Source organism: Lepidochelys kempii, chromosome 6 (assembly GCF_965140285.1).
Source record: "Lepidochelys kempii isolate rLepKem1 chromosome 6, rLepKem1.hap1, whole genome shotgun sequence".
NCBI classification, from domain to species: Eukaryota; Metazoa; Chordata; order Testudines; family Cheloniidae; genus Lepidochelys; species Lepidochelys kempii.
In genome coordinates this window covers 21,842,214-21,862,925 of record NC_136385.1, presented here as the reverse complement: position 1 = coordinate 21,862,925, position 20,712 = coordinate 21,842,214, and the positions used below count along the sequence as shown (strand labels likewise).

The window sequence follows — 20,712 nt, the reverse complement described above, 5'->3', positions numbered from 1 at the left end:
TTGACTGTATGGATAAGTTTAACTGTGTCACGCGTTCTGGACCAATGGCTTCCAAGAAGCAGTTAAAATTACATATGATGGGTATGTCTATACTACAGTTAAAAACCGAGGCTGGCCAGTGCCAGCTGACTCAAGCTTGCGAGGCTTGGGTTAAGGGGATGTTTAACTGTGGTGTAGACGTTCATCCTTGGTCTGTAGCCCGAGCTCTGGGGACCCTCCTGCCACGCAGTTTCCTAGAGCCTGGACTCCGGCCTGATCCTGAATGTTTACACTGCAGTTAAACAGCCCCTTAGCCTGAGCTCCACGAGCCCTGAGTCAGCTGACATGGGCCAGCCACGAATGTCTAATTGTAGTGTAGACATACCCAGTATGTCCATCCACCTGCTGCCACTTCAAGTGGGCTCTCTAAATTAGCTGTAAGAATGATACAGTCACAGGTAGCCAGGTGGCTACCTAATGACTGTATACTGGAGGGAGGCTCCTATGTGGTGGTCATAACTGTATGTGGAATAGTCTATAGTCCAGAGATCTCTCTTTTGAGGCTATGGTTATCTGTATAGGGCAGTGACCTCCCACATTGGAATGAGCCAGTCTTAATTTATGGGAGGGAGGGATTTGGCAGCTAGTGATGAACCTTATCGTAACCCATACTTCAGCAGTGTGGCTCTGCCCTCCTTAGGGGCTAGCTAGACCAGGCATGGATGTTTGTTTCTGTGGTTGCCTCCAAGCTAATTGTACCTTGTCATTTATCTCAAGCAGGGGAGGCTCGTACCTTTATATCGAGAGATCCTGGGTTTGGTCCCTGCACTGGCCTGAATAAACCATGTCTTTATACCAGGAATGTGTGGAGCTACAGTAGCACTTCAGGCTGCTGCTGGCTCCTTAGGTGCACAATACATTTGCATAATACATGCATGTATATTGGAGGGCAGAAACAGACTCTTGGGATCCGAATGATGATCCCATTAGGATTTTAAAAGCTTCAGCACGGAACTGGAAATTTGCCAGCTGGCGGCTGAGAGCAAATTAAAGATCAAACCCCGCTCTGTTGTGGACATATCAGTGTTGAATAGGAATAATTTTTTGATGGAGACTTGAGATCAAAATTGGTGTTTTACCAGTGTTCAAGGTACTTTTTCTTTCTGTCATTATTGGTAACAGTGCCAAGTTCCCTCCTAGATAGCTGTCTGCATCTGAACTGGCAACTCACTACTAGGAGGCAGTGTGGCTTAGTGTACTACACACAGCAATGCAGTGCACGTAAAGGACTTCTGCTTTTTAGTGCCAGGACTGGAGGTCTCCCTCATGATTTAAGCTGGGGTTTTCATAGATTCATAGATTCCAAGGCCATAAGGAACCATTGTGATCATCTAGTTTGACTTCCTGTATAACACAGGCCATAAATCTTCCTCAAAATAATTCCCAGAGCATCTTTTTTAGAAAAAGTCCAATCTTGATTTAAAAATGGGTCAGTGATGAAGAATCCATCATGACCCTTGGTAATTTGTTCCAGTGGTTAAATACTCTCACTGTTAAACATTTACACCTTTTAAGAGGAGCCTAAGCGGTTGGGTGCCCAAATACCATTAACATTCAATGGAAGTTGGATGCCTAAAAACTCCCTTTGACTCCTTTGAAGATCCTAGCCATAGCTAACTCAGCACTTAACACTCAGATTTCCAAAAGTGGCTGCTGATTTGTGAGGTTGCTCATTTCTTGGGTATTCAGCTTGAGATTTCTGGAACCTGATTTTCAGAATCTGAGGGCATGTCTACACTTACCATGGATTGACACTGTGGCAATCAATCCACCAGAGGTTGATTTAGTGGGTCTAGTAAAGACCCGGTAAATCAACCACGTCGCTCTCCCGTTGGCTCTGGTACTCCACCGGAACGAGAATCATAAGGCAAGTCAATGGGAGAGTTTCTTCCGTCGACCCAGCACATTGTAGACATGCAATAAGTCGACCTAAGTTACATAGACTCCAGCTACGTTATTCATGTAGCTGGGGTTGTGTAACTTAGGTTGACTTAACCCCGTTGTGTAGCCCTGCTCTGAGTGTGCTCAGCACTTCTGAACATCGGACAACAGTGGGTCTCAAATCAGAGACCCAAAATTGGTAACCAGTTTTGGAGATGTTGGTCTACACCTTTGTTGTTGTTTCATCTCTCAGGTGGGGGTAATAAGCTTTACTGGGCAATAGGTAGCTTAAGTGCTAACATTCACCACAGTTTGCACATAGTTCTTGGGTAAATAAGTCCTACTGTCCCGTCCAATCCCCCTGCAGGTCTCAAATTTATTTATACAACAATTGTGCCTTGCAGGAAATTTTCTTTGAAATTGGCAATTATTCATGGATCCTAGTACAAACAGCTGGGCTCTTGGAGAAGGAGGCTGGTGGCGACTTTTATATATTGCCCTGTCAATAACATGAATCAGTTAGGGGTACCCCAAAGCATAACTTTAACTCTCCGTAAAATGCTCATGTGAAAGGCACACGTTTTTGAACTGGGGAGAAAAAAATGAACGGAGCAGTGAGTTGAGACTGGATAGGTCCCGTTGTATGTCTAGTATGAGCTGGGCTAGACTGGCATCATGTTGCAGTTCTCACAACTGATGAGGTACACAGGTTTCACAATGCAGAAACCAAGAATTGCCAAGAGCCAATAGTTTTGCAATAACTTCTAGGAGTTTTCTCTATTTATTAAAATGTACCAGACGTGGATGGCTTTATTCCCCAAGGACTTCCTTTCCTTGAAATGAAACTGAAAATGGACGGGAAGGGTTGTCTAGTCTCACTGTAGTGCCACGTAAGTGCCTCTGAATTCTCTGCTGAAATGCTGTTTTTGTAATGTCATAAAGCAGCAGTTCTCAAAATGTGATCCGTGGTTGCTTACTTGCTTGGTGGTCTGTGGAGAGTTGGCTGGTCACATGGTATTGGCTCTCCTTTTTTTCCAGCTGTTAAATTGTATTATATGATAACTATACATATTTTACTTTCCTAATGTAAGCAGTTTGTTTTAGCGACACAGATATTAATGAGCTCACAAAGGAGAAGGAAGGTGATCCATGCAGTTGTGAACTTGGTGGGGTCGTGGGGACTGTTCATAAGATGCTGTCTCTTAGATGCTCTATATTAATATGTCGTCCACCAGTGATCAAGTTGGAGGAGTCTTGTTTTAAAGCAGTGCTCCACAAATAACTTATCTCTGCTCCATCAGCATGCTATGGGGGGCGCTGCCCTTTTCTGCTTCCTGGAAGCACACCATTGATACAGAAGGTGTAATGCGCTGAGTCGAAAGCATGTCTCTTTCACCAACAGAAATTGGTCCAATAAAAGAGATTACCTCAGCCACCTTGTCTGTGCTAAATCAAGTCAGCTGCCCATCGTCTTTTGATACCGAATGGCCTTTACTTAAAATAGCGAACATAACAGGAGCTGGATGAGACAAGAATAGGTAAATTCACAGAGAACTCTGGTAGTTCCTGTCAGGCTTGAAGAAGCTAAACAAACCCCCAAATTGCATATTTTTTATAAAGCACCTTTGATGGCCCCTTTTGGAACATTCTCTTCAGATAATTGGTTGTTGCAGGGAAATAAACTAATTCAGTCCAATTGAAATGAAATTGTATATAATCAGAGTGCTATATTTTGTTGTAAATAATAACGTTAGCAGTGACAAACTGTAGACTGCCAAGGAAAACCAGGACTCTGAAATAAATCTCTGCTTCTTAAAACCTTATAATTAACACACAAAACGCCCCCCAAAAAACCAAACAAAACCAAAACTACTCAAAAACCCCACACAACTCAGAAAATGTAACATGGACTTTTAAAAACATATTGTCCATTTATTAAAAAGCAATATGTAAGGTTAGCTACCGGTTTTACTAATATGTGCTTGTCCCTATAAGTAAGACATATAATGTTTAGGATTACTATTGATAAAGATACTAGATTTGCATAGTCCCGGGGAGGCGGGGAAAGAAGACGAGAATGCCAGACACACAGTCCAAAACCATTACCCACATTACATTCTTAGGACCCACTTTTTAAGCTTACTAAAAAAAAATGCCACTGTAAATGTTGGTTAAAATTGGAAAGATACATTGAAATTATTCTGGGGTGGCAGTGTGGTCTAGTTCAGTGGTTTTCAACCTTTTTTCATTTATGGACCCCTAAAATATTTCGAATGGAGGTGTGGATCCCTTTGGAAATCTTGGACATGTCTGTGACCTCACAGGGGTCTGCGGACCGCAGGTTGAAAACCACTGGTTTAGTGGATTGGACTGGGAGCCCTGAGTTCTATTCCCAGTTATGCCACTGACCTGCTGTCCCTTCATATCTCTGCCTCTGTGTCAGCCTCACATCCTTAGTGTTGTCTGTTTAGATTGTAGGTTCCTTTGGGCATGGACTGTTCTCTCTCTCTCTCTCCCCATAGAGTGCCCAGCACAGTGGTGCTCTGATCTTGGTTGGGCGTCTAGGCGCTGCTGTAATGCTAGCAACTGGATTGTTTTTATTGAGTGGTTTTAATTAAATTCCGTTCATACAATGGTATGAAGAAGGAGTTTTTGTGTGTCTGGGCTGGGGGAATGACAACCTTACCTGAACCTGATAACTTTTATAAGGCTTTCAGTAATGCCAACCCCACGCATTCAGAAATCATGAGTCAGGCCCGCAAAATCATGAGATTGAAAATATGTTTGGGATTCTTTATCTGTCTTCTGGGTTTTGAACCTTCTGGGTATACTTGAGTAAATGGCATGCTGTACCTGATTATCCTGCAGAACAAGACACCTCCGATAACCTCTGCAGGATTATAATGTAGTCATCTTACTCTTTTGTGAGGCCAAGTCACAGTCTTGCTCTCTGTATTACTGGGGATTGCTTTAGTAAAGTTTAGGGCTAGCTCATAATAAAATAGAAAGGCGTCTTGAATTTTTAGTAAGTTTTGTCCTGGTGACTACAGCCTAGGCGTAGTGCAGTCAGGTACTGGTGTGATATGTATTTTCCCCTCGTCCCCCTCAATATGCCTCTGGCAGAGCACCACATCCACAGCCCTTCTTGTGGTCCTTGGCATCTTTTGAACAGTCCCTTTATAATAATGCCTGACTGTGCAAAGGTTTCTGCAACAGGCACAAATGTTTGTGAAGAACTAACACAACCAACCTCCCCTTTGGCAACTAAACTAGATTTTGACCTCTGGTATTTGGACGTGGGAAAGTTAATCTAGGAATACAGGTTGGAATTTTCACAAGCGTGTTAAGGGGAGGTAGGTACCCAAATCCCTTAGGCTTCTTGGAAATTCCAATCTTAAAGGCCCTGCAGTGAATTGCTCCTCTTACATTACAAGCCAAGCCAGGTGTCCTTTTAAGTTAATGTAAAAAAAAAAAAAAAGTCAATTACTCATATTTATAATTTAAAGCTGCCTGAGCATTCTTTGGTAGAGGTGGTAGGTGCCTGCCTGCACGCAAACAGGCTCCTTTTTATTCTATCCTGTTGGCAAATGTATCACTAATTTTCAAGCTGTCTCTAGTATTCAGCAATATGATCCTCACTGAAATACTTAGTGTGTATAAATAAAGCTGCCGCTAAAAATATTTCATATTTTGGGCTACTAGCGTGGATTGGATTACTTTGCACTGGTTTGTGCTTTGTGTAACCATGTAAACAGTTTAAAATATAGGTTGTAAAAAAAAAAAAAAAAAGTGAAATTTAAAGAACAATTCCCCTGACATCTGTTACAAATTCTATATATAAATACTGGGTATTCTTACAAGGTTTAAAATACTGTCGTCTTCTCCCTCTGAATTTCCAACATTGATTCCATCTAAAATCTAGTGAATGTGTAAATGAATCCTTCTTGGTTGGCAGCCCAGACATTTCCTTTCACAGTTTGGAGAGGGAAATTAGTAACAAATGCTGCTAGAGGAGGAGGAGAAAATATATTCTTTTTAAACATGCATTTAAAACACCCATTGGAGCACTATTTTTTAATGGCCTATTGTCCACCAGACCCCACCCCTTTAGTCATATATGGCACTACTGTTAAAGTCAGTAGTAGGACACTGTGCTGTACAAGGCACTTTTTCCCTAGAAGATCTTGAAGTGCTTTGTGAACATGCATTAATTAAGCCTCACAGTACCCCTCTGAGGTAATTAGTAGCACCGGGAAGGGTGCATTTGCAACCATGGATTGATTTTTACCAATGTGTATTGGCGTGTGGGGACAGACTGCTAGAGTGATTTGCCCAAATTTACACAAGTGGCAGAGCCAGGACTAGAACCCAGCACTCCAGATTCCCCAACTTTTCTTCTACGCACAAGTACCCACTGCCTCCCTGTTGCAGCAATGAAATTGTATAACTTTGGAACTGTAGTGGGAATTCACCTTTTGAAAATGATTTTGTTTTTTTCAGGGTGAAAGTGATAACCTCCCATTCTTTAGAGGACCATACTTGACAAGTTTATTGTGCGTGTTTATTAGAGGAAGATCAGCATTTAATCTTTTGAAGTTGATCAATGGATTTATGGCTCTCTACAGTAGTAACTGCCAGTAAACAGGGCTGGGATGGAGAACGCAGAGCCTTGGGTTTTAAGGAAGGGAAAAATGCTTTTGTTCACTGAATATACTGCCCGCACATTCAAAATGCAAAAGGAAACTTTTGTGTGTATGTGCCGTGCTCCCCTCTTGTCTGCCTCAGTACATGATCATGGGTTCTTCTTGACTGTGCAGGCTGGTTTAGCCAAGCTCTTGAGGATTCTTTTCTCTCTTACCCCAACCCCTTCATTCTTGAGGATATCTTGTCTACTTGGTAATGTGCCTTTCTGATGGCTGACTACTGCTGGGTCCCATGAGCTGAGCCACCCAGGCTGCTAGAAAAAAAGTGGTACTACACAGAAAAAGGACAAAATAAACACCAGGCATGTGGGAATATAAAGTCCTTTATGCAGGCCTTGTCTGAAATCTTTTCAAGGGCTGTGTGGGGAAAGGGCTGCAGGCAGGGTGGATTTGATTTAAATCAAATTAATTGATTTAAATCATGATTTAAATCACTTGTCAGGAAGATGCTATTTAATCATGGTTTTCTACATAAAAGTGTATTCTTGTTGGTTGTTACAACCTTAATACGTATTCTTCACAACTCAGAGATAGATGTAGGTTTCATTTTTAGAGGATACATACTATACATTTTTAAACAGTGATTTATTTTGAAAAAATTTCTGATTAGTTTTACAGCTATATCAGAAAATGAATGAATGATTGGTTGGTTATTTCATTTACCAAGGGTAATTGAAACAGATATTTATGAAGTCATTGGGAGGTGAACTATCTCCAATTCAACATGTGAATCATTAGTATTTGGAGGATATTCTTGCCATGCTGTATGAGGAGGAGAACATCACCAGACAGACAATTAAATTGTTTTATTTAACTAAAACAACAACGTTAAGTATTCTGGATTTTTTTTCTTCAACAGCAAACATATAATACGTTATTTTAACAAAACAAGCATATGTCCCGCGCTTCTCACATTTATCTCCAGACTTCTTCTCCTTGTCCAGATCTATTCTCTCCCCCCACCGCCCCAAACCATCTTCTATTCATTGAACTTTTTGAAACTTTGCACTTTTAGAGAGAGGTAAGGGATTGACTCTGTGTGCACAAATTTTCAGAAGGACAATAGAGTTGAGGTCAGTTATTTCTCACCTCTATATATTTATTTATTTATTTTAAAACATTTTTGCTGTTAACAAGCATGTTACCTCTGGAGACACAAATCTACAGTTTTGAGAACTGCAAAACTAAGCATCTCTGACGGTATCTCCTAGACTGAGCACTGAGTCCCATTGGGTAGATAGAAAGACTAACCTAAATAATCTATACGGAAGCCCCTGGCCCCCCCATAAGATTGGTTCCCTAATCCATGAACTATTGGAACTCATTTACAAAACTTTTCTTAAACATTACATGAATATATTCTCATACTATAGAATTAGAATTTATAATCCCTACTCCATGATGAGATATCTTTGAGCTATAATGTATCTTAATTAAAACTATCTTTAGATTGGGTTTTTTCCTCAAAAAGCATTTTATTAAAAAAAATCCATTTTTTTTTTAAATTAAATCATTGATTTTTATTCACCCTGGCTGCAGGTTTAAGATATGCATCAGTTTGGAGAAGAGGGAGGAATGCCTTGTGCTGAGATATAACTGACCTCTACAGTCGATTTAGTGGTGTTAGGATCCAATTAACTGCATTGTGGGAGAATAGAGGACCTGTGGGTGCGTTTCCCTTTCAGCCACATTTCTGTGTTGAGCAGCTTACAGTTTCTGCATGGTAATATGTGAAAGTTTGGGTTATCACAAGAATTGTACCCAAATTGCTTTGCCTGACACCATAGAGAAATTAACCATGGGGGAACTCCATGAAGTATGCCAGCCTCCTCTTAGGACTCTATCTAATTTTAAGTATAGGAATTAATTCTCTACATAACTTCAAAGTCACATTATTAACAATCATATTTAGTAGCACATATAGGGTTCATTCTGCTAGACACATGACATGGGGGGAGGGGAGAGAGAGAGAGAGAAGCAACCAGTTTAACCATGAAAGTTATTTATTGCCAGGTAATAACCATAGGGGAGCCAAACAAATAAAGCAGTTATAATATTAAATCTAACTTACATTTCATTATAAAAGTCAGGTTCAGAAAACTAACTGATCACACAAGTCAGGGTCAGAAGGCTAGAGAGAAAGAGAGCTGGGTTCTCACCACTCCGTGAAGCTTGACTCGATCAGGGGTCCCAGGTGGTGGTGGTAGCTGAGGGTCCGGAGTGCTGGAGACAGGCAGAGCCCCCAGCACAATCAGTCAGGAGAAGATGAAGTCCCAATGGAACTGATACAGATTTTGGATCCAGGCATCGGAACACTTACTTGAGCATGGGTATGGGGTTTTTGTAGGGAAAGAACAATGGTTCAGGGGAGAACACTAGATTCATTTATGGGTAAACTGATGGCTCAAGGGAGTATACCAAAGGTGTGTTGTTCAGGTTAGACAATAGGAATTGATCATTCCTGGCTATGGGCTGTGTTCTTTTGAGGGAACTCACAATGCAATTAGGCGGCTTCAGTATTTTGGGTATCAATAAAGGATTTATTACTAGAATTGGTCTGATAACTACAGAGCTGGGTGTGTGCAGGCGTGGGTTCATTAACATCTGGAGCAGAGATCCCCCATCATGCAGTGCTTTGCTGGTCCCAGAGTTCAATGCTGTTCTTGCCTTGGAATCTCTGTTCTCCATTCTGTATGCTAATAGAGATGCCTCCCTGTCCCATCTCCAATGCAAATGAGGCTCGGGGAATTTCCTTAATCCTATCACCCTTGTCCGGAGGGGTTTAGGTGTGTCTTCCACTGCCTTTTCATTGCTTTTGTAAGCCTTTCTTCTGATCTGTTTTGGTTCAAGCAGAGGCTGGGTGGGGTGTGTGTGTGTGGGGGGTCTTTTGTGAGTCAGACAGGCTGGGTACTGCGCCCTGGTTCCCCAAGAACACATTGCTGACAGGTAACAGTACAGATCTGTATTTTCTGTCTATTTCATGGTATAGCCACACGTGGGTAGATAGTTACATGAAGCCAAGCACATTCTTTTCTTATTAGTGGAAAATATGTTTTGTTTTGTTTTTTTTTAAGTATAATACCTCCTTGTACAAGAAAGTATGGTCGAGAGGTAGCTTTATGATTACATTTATTTCAGAACTGGAATAGGACTTCTGTAATTTTCTGCAGTGTTAGGTTGCTCTCTGTTCAGAATTTATTTGATACAGTGTTTGTGGTATTTCAGATTTTTCTATTTGAAAAAGGATCATGAGAGCTCAAGCTACATACAGATGTTTTAAATATTGCCTATTAAGGAAAAATATGAACTGTTCAAACTTTACTAAAAAGAATACTTTTTTTTTTTTGGTAGCTAGACTAAAATGTTGTCACGCCAGTTGGGTGGTAATACATACAACATATAAACAAACAGTTTGTGCTCTACACTTATCCTGTTAATGTTTATGCTTCTTCCCTTTTCAGAGTATAAATCATTTTTCCATAATAAGCAATTTACAGAGATCAGGAGCATCATTGATCACAAAAGTTTTGTTTACAAGCCAAATGTTACACAGACTATGTTCCTCTGTTGAGAACGTGGGACTTGTTAATCATGCAATAACATCCCCATGAAGGAATATTGTATCCTGTTATGTCTAGTTCACTTGAATGTTAGAAGTAATGGAGGGTTTTTTTATGGCCCAAAGGTGAGGCAGAGGACAGAATGATTGAAAAGAATTGGAAATGGGTACAGAGCCCTTGACTTGTAGATTTTAAATCCAGCCCAGGACTGTAGTGAACAAAAACTACTACTTTCTCCTCCTCCACCGTTCCCTGTGTGGGGCTTCTCGCCTCCCCATTTGGCACCAGGAGTGGGGTCCAGCCACCCAGCTCTCCAGAGAAGCGGGGCGGGGGAAGCTGGGCTCTGGGCATGAAATTGACAAGACGGCCAACAGCCGTTGTAAGGAACGCAGTGTGTACACAGACACTGCATCACCCTAACTACAGTGACATAAGCCTTTCGCCTCCCTTGGAGGTGGAGTTATGATGTTAGTGTAGTAGGGCACTTACATCAGCAGGAGGAAGGCTGTAGAGTAGACACTGACATAATTAAGTCAACGTAAGCTGCCTTACGTCGATCTAACTGTAGTGTAGACCAGCCCTCAGACAACAAGGACTTGAATGAGCCCTGGAGAGTGAACTGTTCTTTCACTGCTCAAGGTATTTCCTGCAGGTCAGGATTGAGGCATATAGGTGGCATGGTTTGAGGGAAGCTTGTACTGCCACTCTTCATAATGCTTCTGTTCTGTGAGCAAACTGAATTCTTTTTGTTAAAGGAAAAAAAATAGAAGTGCTCCAACAGATCAGTGAAAATATCTTGGATCTCCTGGAAAATAGCTTGTTTTTACTGTTCATGAAGCAGTAAATCAGGTTTCCAGTCTACCTTATCTCTGCTGCTGCTACTGGTTCCTCAGAGTAGGACTTTGACTTTCCAGTGCTTGAAAAGTCTCTCTTTGCTTCTCACCATTTATGTTTTGAACTGCTATGAAATAGTTCAGTGTCAAGATTGTTGTGGCAGTAAATGTGAAACAGTGAACGGCATCTTAGGGACTTCAGTTAAGGTAGTAAGATGATGAGTAGTTATATTTTTCTTCAAGCCTGCTTTTGTTGGCTCATAAAACCACATTAATCCATTAACTAGATTTTCAGTAAGGTTGGTATTGTCCATTTGGGGTTTTTGCTGTTTAAGATGATCTGATTAACATCCTCCATGTGCTGCTTTCAGGTCACTTAGTCTCACAAATTCAGTACTATCCTCACCTCCTACTACATCAGAGCACTGCCACCATCTTTAGTTGTGATATATAGCCTGATTTAATCACCTCAGGGCCTTGGAATTTGGAGCAACTCATTGCTCTTCTGTCTTTGATTTTATTTGTAAAGTCAGAAGAGTCTCAGCTTTCCCCATCCTGGCAGGATTTCAAACAAAAAATGGATATTGGTTAAAATAAGTGATTTATTTACTATTTTCACCTCAGGAGTTGTTGTTCCTAAATGGATTTCTGCACTTCCTTAGTCAAAATCTAAACTGAACAAAACAGACCATTTTGGGGGTGTGATTTTTTTCCCGATGTCCCTGTTCTACTAACCTGTGATTTTTCTTTCTGCAAATGGAAACTGAATTAAAAATTCATCTTTATTGTTTTGAAAAAAATAATTTCTGGCTAGTCTCGCCAATCGACTTATATAATTATTAACACAATTGCAAGTTCGTGTTTTTTCCTTGCTGGGTGTTTATAGCCAACACAATGTGGCTGCACTTCAATCAGAAGGAGTTGGAAGCAGAGAAGTGACACATGCTAGAGTCCAGTGATTTAATGTGTATCTGTACACGGTTTACCTGCTGATGCTCGCTGTAGGCTGGAGCCTGTTGAAAGGGAAGGGAAGCTGGGTTAATATCAATACTGATTGGATTAGACATTGTTCAGATCTGATCTTTAGTTAAAATGATGTTGAAGTCTTCTGCTGGTGATTGTGCCTGGGGAACTTCATTGTATTTGTAACAGTCACTCTGTCTTCTTCAGTGTGGGGAAAAAGTCCAAATGAATGTCCTAATTCTCCTCTACTTCCACCCAAAACTCACTTTTTGGTAGAGGGTGCATATATATATATTTTTTTTTTTTAAATCAGTGCATGTGCTTTTTTCATGGCCTCAGTGTTAGGCAGGCTGCATATAGCCACTGCTTATGTAAAGTGACACGCATAACTGGAAAGTTCTCTGCCCTCAGGAGCTTAGTCGGAATAGACTCCTGTACCATCAACCTGTGGGAGCGTTGTTCAGAAGGCTTGATTCTGTGCCATTTAAAATAGACATGCTTTTGAGGACCCAGTGAGTTTCCAGGAATAAAATTTTTTATATTTTAGACCTTTTTTTTTTCTTTTGGTTTCGGTGACCAACCTGTTGGGCTTTAATGGGTATTTATTACTAGTTTTCTAAAGGCAAGGGTAAGGTGGAATTTGGCAAGTTTAGAAATGAGATGGAAGCACTACTGGGATTTCATTTCCTATCAAATAAGTCTCCTCAAGCTGTATAAACTTTCTTGAGTTAAATACTTTAGAAGACCGATATTAAATTTTTAGTGAAACAAGCATAGTAACAATTGCCTGTTCCTTGCTACCCAGCCTCACCAAGCAACCAGCTGATTTAAATTTTCCTTATTACTTTCAGAAGTATATACTTCCTCCAAAAAGAAAAATAAAACAGCCTTTTTCCTGACTTGGAAAAAAATTCAAATAGCCTGAATCCTTAGGCATGATTTGAGTTCAGCTGAAGTTTAGTTGTAAAACCTATCAACTGAGCTCCATTGCTTGCACACACATACATATGCTGCTGTCACATGTGCTTTATGATCTACCCTTTTCAATGGCATGCACCATGCCATGAATGTAGCTATTAGAGGATTGAGTGTAATTGGAGACCAGGGTTCACAAGAAAAGCATTAGTATGTCACAAAGCTGCCAGCATAGTGAACTGGTAAAATAGAGTATAATCTGATTTCTTTTTAAAGTACAGAAGGAATTGAATCTGAAAGGCAATATCGAGAGCTAACTTTATCATACATTATATACTGTAACAAGAATTGGAAACTGAAGATATTTATAGGACAGGCTTGAAGCCATAGAAGATGAGATAACACATCTGTCCTTGCTGGTCTGTTTTGAGTGTTGTTTCTTGAATTGAGTGGCAAGTTTTTGGATCTCAACTGTGAGTGCATTTAGGAGGCAGAAACATCAGCTGGAATGATGAATGTCTTGTCGGGGAGCCAGCGATTGATTATCATAGACGTCTGGCAGCTGTTGCTTGAGCTTGTGGAATTACTATGGAGGACTCAAGGTGACAAATAGTTTGGTAAATGAAAACAGTTCTGCATTAGATTACAGTAAAGATCTACTGTACCATTGGCAAGCTAAGTAGAAGCAGAATTCTGCTACTCTCAGCAACTGGTGCCCACTTCTGAAATATTAGCATTCCTGTCAACTGGTGATGGTGTTATTGGGCCAGCCCTGTGTGCTCGCTTTACTGCAGTGGACTGCCACACTTATGGAGCCAGTCTGATGACAAGCTTCTGCTTTTTATTTCCCCCAGAAGGGAAGATGATACCCTTAACTCCCTGGGGTATACAGAGAGAAGAGAATCATGCTGCTAACATGAACTGTCTGGTGTGATTGGGAAAGACAGTGTCCTGTAGGAGCCCTGGGACTTGGTCCTCTTCTGGAAGAAGCTGTTAGGCTTAATGCAATGAGCAGGAAATGTACTCTTGCTGGAGAACTGTTATTGTGGTCTAGCAGACAAGCGTGATCCTGGGAAGGGGATTGAAGAGGGTATACAGGACCTCAGAGTCTTGAGGTTAAAGAGGGGGGATGGAGTTTACGTGAGCAAATTTGAAAGAGGTGAATCAGTAATAATAGTTTCTACAAAAACAACAGTGTAAATGAGTGATGGTCACATAAACACCACCCTATACCGGAAACCTACTGACCGCTATACTTACCTACATGCCTGCAGCTTCCATCCAGGACACATCACACGATCCATTGTCTACAGCCAAGCCCTAAGATTTGTTGTTTTTGTGGATACAGACTAACACGGCTACCCCCGATACTTGATAATAGTTTCTGTGTCTCTATGGGCTTCCACGAGAATTAGCAAATTGAATCTTGCAACATCCCTAAGGAGGTAGGTATTGCAAAGGGACTTGCTGAAGGTCACATGCAATCTGGTACAGCCAGCAGCAAAATCCAGATCTCCTGACTGTCCGTTCCCATGGCTTAGACTATAAGACCGTGCTTCTTTAGTGAAAATTGGAGGGATCCACTGAAGAGATTTCTCACGTCATCTAGTATCGTTAGGGGTATACTTAAATTGTGGAGAAATCCTATAATTTTCACGAGATGGTCACGGCGTAAAAAGCAAATTTCATGGATGTGTTACACATCCGCTAAATTTGCTACTTATTCTATGACCCGCTCATGAAAAATGTGTGATTTCTCCGCAGAGTTTCTCAAACTAGGGGCCTGGACCCAAAGGGGGGTTGCATGCGTGTTAGGGGGTCCTGGTATTGTCACCCTTACTTCTGCATTGCTGCTGGCGACAGTACTGCCTGAAGCTGGGTGGTGGGAAAGAGGCGGCTACAGCCCTTGTGCCCATCTCTGAAGGCAGTGCCGCCACCAGCAGCAGCACAGAAGCAAGGGTGACAATACCAGGCCACCCTTACTTCTCTGCAGCTGCTGGCGGCGGTGCTGCCTTCAGAGTTGGGCAGCTGGAGAGCAGATGTCACAGGGGAGACCTGATTTCACAGTCCATGACTTGATTTTCATGGGTGTGAATTCGGTAGACCCCTGAGTACAGTAGTTTCCAGCCGTGGACATGTAGCAGAGATTCAAGGTTTTGTGACTGGTACCTTAAGCTCTGTGTTTTAGTGACGAGCCTTGTGCTAGGCCTTAGTGTGGCACTGCTGCTTCCATGCAATTCAGTTGTGTGCCTTCTAAACCCCCATGGACCTTGTTACGTTCCAAACCCCAGCCTCGTGGCTGACAGAGGTTTAGAGCATCCAGAGTAATCCGTGATGTGGTTTGGAACATATTCAGTTGAGTTGGAGGCTGTGAGCGCACAGCCAAAGGGTGTTTAAAGTAGTCATGTTGCCTGACTACTTTAGGAAATGCTAATTTTGTCCATATTAAAGTCTCTTTTTAAATCCTCTGAACCAGGCCATGTTTGGACCTGGCTCAGCCCATGATGTATATTATGTGAGGAGCAGAAAGGCATAGACATAATCTAGATTCCAGTTATTTGGGAGGCCTCATGATAGATGGAGTCGGACCCCTTTGCTTTTCCTTAATTGACCAATCTTGTGCTTTTTCACTCTGGTATATTGAAATAGGTCGGAGGCATTGTGGGTAGTGTATGTTTAGTCCTGGTGTGAAACTTCAGCCTTTCTTCTCTCAGCTTCCCACCATCCAAGGAGGAGATGCACACACTCTGCTTTATACTTGCAGCTTTAAAATTGCACGCATTTGGTAACATTAAGATGATTTCCTTTCCCTTCCATAGCTTCTCCTCTTCTGCTTTTCGCCAATCGTCGGGATGTCAGACTGGTGGATGCTGGAGGAGTGAAGCCGGAGTCCACTGTAGTGGTCAGTGGCTTAGAAGATGCCGCTGCGGTTGACTTTCAGTACTCACAAGGCGTCATTTACTGGACAGACGTGAGTGAAGAAGCCATCAAGCAAACGTACTTGAACCAAACTGGGAATGTAGTGCAGAATGTCATTATTTCTGGTCTGGTTTCTCCGGATGGCCTGGCATGTGACTGGATTGGGAAAAAGCTGTACTGGACGGACTCGGAAACCAATAGGATAGAAGTTGCTAATCTCAATGGAACGTCTAGAAATGTCCTCTTCTGGCAAGACCTTGACCAGCCAAGGGCAATTGCCTTGGATCCAGCACATGGGTAAATATTAACCTGACTCTGCATGGCTGCAGTGTCACAGTTGCTTTGTGAGGGATTTTTGGCTCTGTAAAAAGAAATATTATCCCTTGTTTCAAATAAGCTCTTGTTTCAGATGCTACTTTCTCAAGGTATTTTATTGCTGAACATATGTTTAGACTTAAATACAATGTGGCAAGGAATGACAACACGGATACAGAGCCAAAATTAAAGAGTGTGTGTGTGTGTGTGTGTGTATATATATATATATATATATATATATATATATATATATATATATATATATATATATATATATACGCACATATAATAGCCAAGCTTAGGTGCCAATGAAAATACTCAATCAGTAAGAGTCTTACTTTTCCACTTTGCCTTAATGTTGTAAATTTCTATTCCTGCAGTTAACCTGTCTGGTAAGTTAATAGAACTCTTGTTTGGGTTATGATGTGTGTGGTTTTCTTTTTTTAATGCATGTAGACAGCAATGTATGTAAATCTCCTTTAGTCAAAACAGGAATTCTCACATGCTTTGCTTTGGTAAACAAAAGCAGTGTGTTGAAGTCGTGATTGTCATCTAATTATATAAGTGCTGGCAGGTGAATGAACCTGGTAGAGGCCCCAACATCTAGATCAGGACCCCATCATGCTAGCACTGTATGGACATATAGTATGGCGGGGTGTCTCTGCCCCAAAGAGCTTACAATCTAAATATATACAATCTAAAAATATACAAAATAGGCAAAGGAGGGGGGTGCGTGGGGGTGTGTGTGTGTGAGAGAGAGAGGAAACAAGCACAAATGAGCTGAAATGACTTGCCCAAGGTTACGCAGCAAGTCAGTAGCAGAGCCAGGAAAGCATTCAGGTCTCCAGAATCTTAGTCCAGTGTCCTATTCATTGGATCAAACTGCCTTGATGGTGCTTCCGCCTGCAGCCATTCCTTGCATCCTGGTGCATTGCCAGTGTGGACAAAAAGAAATGTTGAAGCTGCATGGTTGCAGCTCGTCCTGTCAGCTCTTTCTACACACAGTTCTTTGTGAGGGGTCACTTTATCCTTCTCTTCTAAATTAAGCAGCTCCTAAATCCTTCCCCTCTTTAAGAAAGTCCAGCACGAGCCAAAGCACACAATAGATTTGGGCTCTTTGTGAGAGTTGTTGAGGGGAAAAAATAGATGAGTAGAATTCAATATAAAAGTAATGGAATTTCACAGCTTTTCAGTAACACAGAAGTGACTGGCAGTGAGCTGGGAGAGAATCAGTCTCTGCAGAGCCTGTCTTTTGAATTGAGTGTCTGGAGTAAAATATATAATCTCCAAAACAGAAGCAAAAGAAAGACAGGAGCAAAGAGAGCTTGGTGTTGTGCTGTGGCCACTTACCATAATACAAGCTGGAGTTTTAATGCCCCCTCAGTAGCAGTCCCACGTACTAGACTCTTTTGAGACCAAAACAGGAAGGAGGAACATTTATAATTAACATGCAAATTACATTCTTCCTAAGCGCGGTTGCTCACACCCCCAAAAGAAATCCAAACCACAATCATACCAAGTGATGCTCCAGCCACCACTGAGCAACTGCTATTCTCTAGATGACTGGTGGATGCCAGGCAGGCAACCACAGCCCTGTGTGGTGGGGAGAAAGGAGTGAACTTGCTGGGCTTGGATGGCTTCTCCCAAAGGGACCTGTTCCTCTGGCCCTTGGTGCAAGGAGGAAACGAGAAGTCAGCAGTGACACACAAGTGCACCAGTCTAATGGAAGTTCTTTTAAAACGGTCATGAACTTGGAAACCGCAAAATAAAGCAGTGATGCACCTCATTTGACAGCGCCACTGAGGTGTGCTGGTGCTCGCTGCTGTAAGGGTGTGTGCTTCAGGCTCTTAGATGGCGCAGGAGAGTGCCCCCGGTTGCTTCCTCTTGCCATGTTCCTGCAGCAGTTTGAGGCCATCGGCACATGTGCACAGATCCTTAAAAAGGACAGACACACCAGGGGGAAAGAGTTTCAGTAGAGCCTGAATGGAATGTATGTTTTGCAAAAATGCTTGTGGAATCCTGCAAAATCTTGCCATTTTCAGAAAGCGCTTTTTCATGGGGGGAACCATTCCCTCTCCCTGTTCTCCTGCCCCCGAGCTGGTGGTATGTGCATCAGCAGTCTGGTAAAGCCACAGTTGAAATGAGCGCTGTGCGTGGTGGCCATTCTGTACTGGGTTATAAAACCCAAGCTTGGAAGTGTAGGCATGCTAAACTCACTGCACGCTGTTCAGGTGAGGCTCAGCTCCCCCAGGAAATGGCTGACTGCCAGAGAGCGCAGTTTGCTGGGTAGGCGGTCCCCTTTGCAACCTTTGCTTGGCAAACATTGGTGGGGGGAAAGCTAGACCAGATGAAATGCAGCTTAAACTGCCCTTGGGTGGGGCTAGGTGCAGCTGTAAGCTAGTGGCTATAGCCTTTTTCCTCTGGAGACTGGGATTCAAATCCTAAATAAAGATTATAGGTGCAAATGAGTTTGGCTGTCTGTAGTGATCCCTCATAGGCGTGTCACCGCTTCACTCTGCTCAGAAGAGGCCTAGAATGACTCTCAGGAGTATGGCAGGTCAGGACTGAGGTTGTAGGGGTGCCTGCATTCTGCCTAGTGCTCCCTTGTAGTTTCATGTTTCCCAAACCTACTTAGAAAAGGGATCCCAGACTTAGATAGTCAGAAACCCTGCATGTGTGTGTACGGGAGGGGAAAAAAACATGACAGAGCTTTTAGGTATCGTTGAAATGCATTTAATGTCGAAAGAGAGACAGCATCCTGGAGAGAGACTACATTTTATTCATATAGTCAGTGCTTATACTCAAGCCTAGATCTTAGTTTTTCTACCGTTAACTCCTATCTTAAGTATACAAAGTTGGTATGGACAGTGTTAGATCATGCCCCTGTGTGGGTTATACCAAAGCAGAGGAGCAATGAATCTTAAATGATACTATGTTACAGGACCTAAAGATAGAAACAAAAATGTGTATAAAGTGGGGGATACTAGTGATGCTATCCTCTGGGACAGAGGTTCCCAGTCTTTCCAGACTACTGTACCCCTTTCGGGAGTCTGATTTGTCACCCCCATGTTTTGTTTCACTTAAAAACTACTTGCTGACAAAATCAGACATAAAAATACAAAAGTGTCACAGCACACTATCACTGAAAGGTTGCTGACGCTCTCCTTTTTACCATATCATTCTAAAATAAATTGGAATATAATTATTGTACTTATTCAGTGTATAGTATATAGAGGAGTATAAACAAGTCATTGTATGAAATTTTAGTTTTGTACTGACTTCACTAGTGCTTTTTATGTAGCCTGTTGTAAAACTAGGCAAATATCTAGATGAGTTAATGTACCTCTGGGAAAACCTGTGCGTACCCGCAGGGGTACATGTACTCCTGGTTGAGAACTACTGCTCTGGAAAACTGCCCAAACTAATTTTAGGGAGGTTGCTTGGTATGCCTAGTAACGTAAAGAAAAAAAAATAGATAGAAAGTGTTGCGTGTGTGTGCATGTGTGCACATGCAAAGATTGGGAGATCATCAGAGTACAGGAAATTAGAAGCAGTACAGACCACTTAAAATGTAACAGGAGAACTCAAATGTGCTATCCTTTGAAAAGGCAGTGTGACAAAATTAGCTTAAAGAGCCTTTCATTTAAAGGGCCCACCAATGTGGATTTACTATCAGAGCTGATAAGAAAACAAATTGTCAAAAACTGGAAAGGATACGATAAGGAATCCTGGATCTATTAAATCTGCCTCAGTACATATCGCAATATGCAGATCCTACAGAACCCGTTGGAGCTGTATTTTTTTTAAAAAGTAAAACTTCAATTTCAGTAGGAAGATCCAGTTAGCAGAGGTGCAAATATCTTGAACGGAGGTGGAAAGGGCCGTAAACAGTTTAAATCAGGAGTTCTCTCAGCCTTGGGATGCAAACAGGTTTCAGGAGAGGTGTGACCATCCTTCCTTTCTTACTCTTTCATTTAAAAAAATAGCTTCTAGATCGTCTGAACGTGAAGAGAACTTTGAGAGTAAAGCAGTGCAATGGGGCCCAAATCTGCAGACAGCCTGGAATAGTGCTTCTAAGGTGGATTCAAACTTGGGGCATTGTGACCTCCTAACAGACGTCGGTGTCGCAGCCACTATGTTCCTTCTGTGTTTCCAAATGGGAAGCAGGACCTGGTGTGGCAAATGACTGAAGGGAAAACCAAGTAGCTTGGTGATCAGTGTGCAAGTTGCTATTTAACAATGTTCATTGGTCTATTTTCAGTAAACGTGGGAGTACCATCATTCTGGGTATATTAAAGAGCCCTGGATGAGATCTAATATACGCAACTAGTCTGTGCTAGTTACACAGGTGCATATGTGCTTGCAGGCTCAGCACCATGGTATGGAATTTTGAATAACTGAATGCTCTGGAAGGTTCTAGCACATACATAAATAAAGTTTACCAAAGGTCTGGCAACCTAGCCTCCCAGGTGCTAGAAAACATATTTCTCTTGGGCAGCCAATGTTGTTTTCATGTTCCCTGATTGCCTCTTGTTCATAGACTGTACCAGTGGTTCTCAACCAGAGGTCTGGGGGCTGCGAACA

The 20,712-nt window shown here is 41.9% G+C and overlaps 1 protein-coding gene across 2 annotated transcripts in view; it reads left to right on the top strand.

Moving 5' to 3' along the window:
* The window catches only part of LRP5 (LDL receptor related protein 5), a 248,458-nt gene that overhangs the window by 36,349 nt on the left and 191,397 nt on the right, over window positions 1–20,712 (top strand). For both annotated transcript variants that reach the window (XM_073347077.2, XM_073347076.2), the window contains exon 2: window positions 15,714–16,110. In XM_073347077.2, coding sequence (XP_073203178.1) covers window positions 15,714–16,110 — 397 coding nt within the window. The remainder of the gene's footprint in view (window positions 1–15,713; window positions 16,111–20,712) is intronic.